Source organism: Lipotes vexillifer, unplaced genomic scaffold (assembly GCF_000442215.2).
Source record: "Lipotes vexillifer unplaced genomic scaffold, Lipotes_vexillifer_v1.1 scaffold367, whole genome shotgun sequence".
NCBI lineage: Eukaryota > Metazoa > Chordata > Mammalia > Artiodactyla > Lipotidae > Lipotes > Lipotes vexillifer.
Window position 1 is genome coordinate 1,537,135 of NW_006795832.1, and position 3,941 is coordinate 1,541,075.

Sequence of the window (3,941 nt, forward strand, 5' to 3'; positions counted from 1 at the left end):
ATGGTTGTTAGTATTTGCCTTATGTATTGAGGTGCTCCTATGTTGGGGGCATAAGTATTTACAATTGTTATATCTTCTTCTTGGATCGATCCCTTAATCATTATGTAGTGTCCTTCTTTGTCTCTTCTGATAGTCCTTATTTTAAAGTCTATTTTGTCTGATATGAGAATTGCTACTCCAGCTTTCTTTTGGTTTCCATTTGCATGGAATATCTTTTTCCATCCCCTTACTTTCAGTCTGTATGTGTCTCTAGGTCTGAAGTGGGTCTCTTGTAGACAGCATATATATGGGTCTTGTTTTTGTATCCATTCAGCCAATCTGTGTCTTTTGGTGGGAGCATTTAGTCCATTTACATTTAAGGTAATTATCGATATGTATGTTCCTATTCCCATTTTCTAAATTGTTTTGGGTTCGTTATTATAGGACTTTTCCTTCTCTTGTGTTTTTGTCTAGAGCAGTTCCTTTAGCATTTGTTGTAAAGCTGGTTTGGTGGTGCTGAACTCTCTCAGCTTTTGCTTGTCTGTAAAGGTTTTAATTTCTCCATCAAATCTGAATGAGATCCTTGCTGGGTAGAGTAATCTTGGTTGCAGGTTTTTCTCCTTCATCACTTTCAGTATGTCCTGCCACTCCCTTCTGGCTTGTAGAGTTTCTGCTGAGAGATCAGCTGTTAACCTTATGGGGATTCCCTTGTGTGTTATTTGTTGTTTTTCCCTTGCTGCTTTTAATATGCTTTCTTTGTATTTAGTTTTTGACAGTTTGATTAATATGTGTCTTGGCGTATTTCTCCTTGAATTTATCCTGTATGGGACTCTCTGTGCTTCCTGGACTTGATTAACGATTTCCTTTCCCATATTAGGGAAGTTTTCAACTATAATCTCTTCAAATATTTTCTCAGTCCCTTTCTTTTTCTCTTCTTCTTCTGGAACCCCTATAATTCGAATGTTGGTGCGTTTAATGTTGTCCCAGAGGTCTCTGAGACTGTCCTCAGTTCTTTTCATTCTTTTTTCTTTATTCTGCTCTGCAGTAGTTATTTCCACTATTTTATCTTCCAGGTCACTTATCCGTTCTTCTGCCTCATTTATTCTGCTATTGATCCCATCTAGAGTATTTTTCATTTCATTTATTGTGTTGTTCATCATTGTCTGTTTCATCTTTATTTCTTCTAGGTCCTTGTTAACTGCTTCTTGCATTTTGTCCATTCTATTTCCAAGATTTTGGATCATCTTTCCTGTCATTATTCTGAATTCTTTTTCAGGTAGACTGCCTATTTCCTCTTCATTTGTTAGGTCTGGTGCCTTTTTATCTTGCTCCTTCATCTGCTCTGTGTTTCTCTGTCTTCTCATTTTGCTTCCCTTACTGTGATTGGGTTCACCTTTTTGCAGGCTGCAAGTTCGTAGCTCCCGTTGTTTTTGATGTCTGTCTCCAGTGGCTAAGGTTGGTTCAGTGGGTTGTGTAGGCTTCCTGGTGGAGGGGACTAGTGGCTGTGTTGTGGTGTATGAGGCTAGATCTTGTCTCTCTAGTGGGCAGGCCCACGTCTGGTGGTGTGTTTTGGGGTGTCTGTGGACTTATTATGATTTTAGGCAGCCTCTCTGCTAGTGGGTGGGGTTGTGTTCCTGTCTTGCTATATGGTTGGCATAGGTTGTCCAGCACTGTAGCTTGCTGGTCGTTGAGTGAAGCTGGGTGCTGGTGTCGAGATGGAGATCTCTGGGAGATTTTCGCTGTTTGATATTATGTGGGGCTGGGAGGTCTCTTGTTGACGAGTGTTCTGAAGTTGGCTCTCCCACCTCAGAGGCAGAGTCCTGACTCCTGGCTGGAGCAGCAAGAGCCTTTCATCCACTCGGCCAAGGTTACTCAGCAAGCAGAGGACAAAGTCAGGATTCAAACTGAGGACTTCTGATTCTCCCCCTCGGGGCTTTTGCCGCCAGCCTTTCCATGAAATATGTGACAGCAACAATAAGCTGCTCGGTAGCCTCAGAAGGGGATCAACATGTTTTATTTTATCACCTTTCCTGTGAGAAATGATTTCCCCTTGAAGAGATAGTCTGTGCTCACGTCCCTCGGCCACAGGTCATCAGCCAGGACAGCAAATGGAGAAGAGTCATAACGCCAGGAAAACACAAATATCTTGTCCAGCCCGGGAGGCTTGTGTGCTCGCCCGCCGGGGCGGCCGGGGCTGCGGGCTGAGGCTCGGGCTTCGGTCGGAGCGCAGGGAGAGGGCTGGGGTTCGCTGCGTGAACACAGCCTGCAGGGGGTTAGTGCGCCACGGCTGGCCGGGAGGGAGTCCGGGGAAAAGTCTGGACCTAACAGAAGTTGCAGGAATTTACAGCGCTTCTCAGAAATCAGCAGAGGATGCCAGCCAGTCCCCAAACGCCAAGTCTGTTTACGCCATCTCTGGACTGCCTTGCTCCCCTGACTCAGCTACCCGGATCTATGTGAGGAAGCGAGTGGTTTTTTTTTTTTTTGTTTTTTTTTTAATGCAGTGACTGAAATGCTTATATCACTGCAAATTATATGTTCTGTTTGTAGCCCCGAGAAACCCTTTTCAGTGATGATTTCCATGGCCCATATGATCTTCAAATATTATGCCTGCATTTTTGTCTGCCTGCCCAGGTATTGGTCATTATGGTAACACAGCCCCTGCTCTATGGGCCGTGATGCCCTGTGGGGGCTTGTGAGTTTCAGGCAGTCGTGATTCCCACCAGCTGGGGAAGTACAGGAGGTAGCAGGTTAGAGGGAGGAAAAGGGCCCAACAGGAGAAACGTACAAGCACACTGGGTGAGGATGTTACTGACAGTGACAGTTATTTCTGGGCATTAAAAAAAATAAAGTAAGCCCTTGAGACATTTTGGAAATTAAATGATGCAAATTGTGGAACATGATGGAAAAGAATATAGAAATGGGAGGATTGTCAAGAAGTTTCAAAATGAGTCAAATTAGTTTCATGGACTGGACCTCGCTAAAAATGTTTACTTTATGTTGAAATGTAGTATTGACATCTGAAATTGAAATATGTTTGTTACTTTTCTGTTTCATGCTAATATAAAGATGACGCCCAAGCCATCTTTTTTTTCCCCCCTTGGGAATTCCTAGGATGCAGTGCCCTGTAAATGTCAGAACAATGGATGGGCAGCACTTGATTCTCCCTTGTGCTTTCTCTCTACAGGAAATCACAGAAATAGCCCCCCCGCCTATCGGTTCCATCTCACACCAGAAGAAGAAATGAGGAGAAAGCGGCTTCACAGATTCGACGGCCAGTGAGGTGACCCGGCCATGTGAACAAATGTGATCCAGCTGTGTTATCATTGCCCCCAAGCCCCCACTTAGTTTTGAAAAAAAGCAGAGGGCACTATGACCGTCCCGATTGCTCACATCTGCCGTGGCCCTTCGTCCTATGGCCTCTGTGAGTCTAATTTGCAAGCAGATTGACATCTTGAGACCAGGCTTGTTGGATGCAGCTCACAGCTCTCTGGGAGTGGCCCACCTCCTAGCCTTGTCTTCTTGCAGACAGAAAGTCAGCGTCTCCACATAGGGACCAGTTTCCACACTCATTTCTCTCACTGCTGACTCAGCCTTGTTTTGTCTTTGAAGACCGTGACCTTCGCCAGGAGGTTTGTGTTCACCAGCCCAGAAGATCAGGCCCTCATTCTGCTCAGTGCTCGGCTTGGCAGGAAGCAGGGAGCCATCCCTCATCCTCCTGGCATGTTGCCATGGTGACTTTCCAGGAACAGGACGTGGCTACCATCGCAGGCTGTCATTCCAGTCTCCCTTGCCCAAGCGCCTCGGTTCCTTGGGCCCCCCATATCTGGATGGTGGTTGCAGTGAACCTGCTTTGCTATGCTATCACTCTGCCTTCACGGGATGTGTAACTGGAAAAGCTTAAGTAAGACCTCAGATGGGAAACCACTTACACACTCCATGACACAGCAGGCGGCGTCCACAGT

The 3,941-nt window shown here is 45.6% G+C and overlaps 1 protein-coding gene across 1 annotated transcript in view; it reads left to right on the forward strand.

Moving 5' to 3' along the window:
* Window positions 1–3,276, forward strand: part of RHBDD1 (rhomboid domain containing 1) — a 123,982-nt gene extending 120,706 nt beyond the window's left edge. The window contains 1 exon segment of the mRNA XM_007467912.1: window positions 3,164–3,276. Within this exon segment, the coding sequence (XP_007467974.1) occupies window positions 3,164–3,276 (113 nt within the window).
* Window positions 3,277–3,941: the final 665 nt, after the last annotated feature.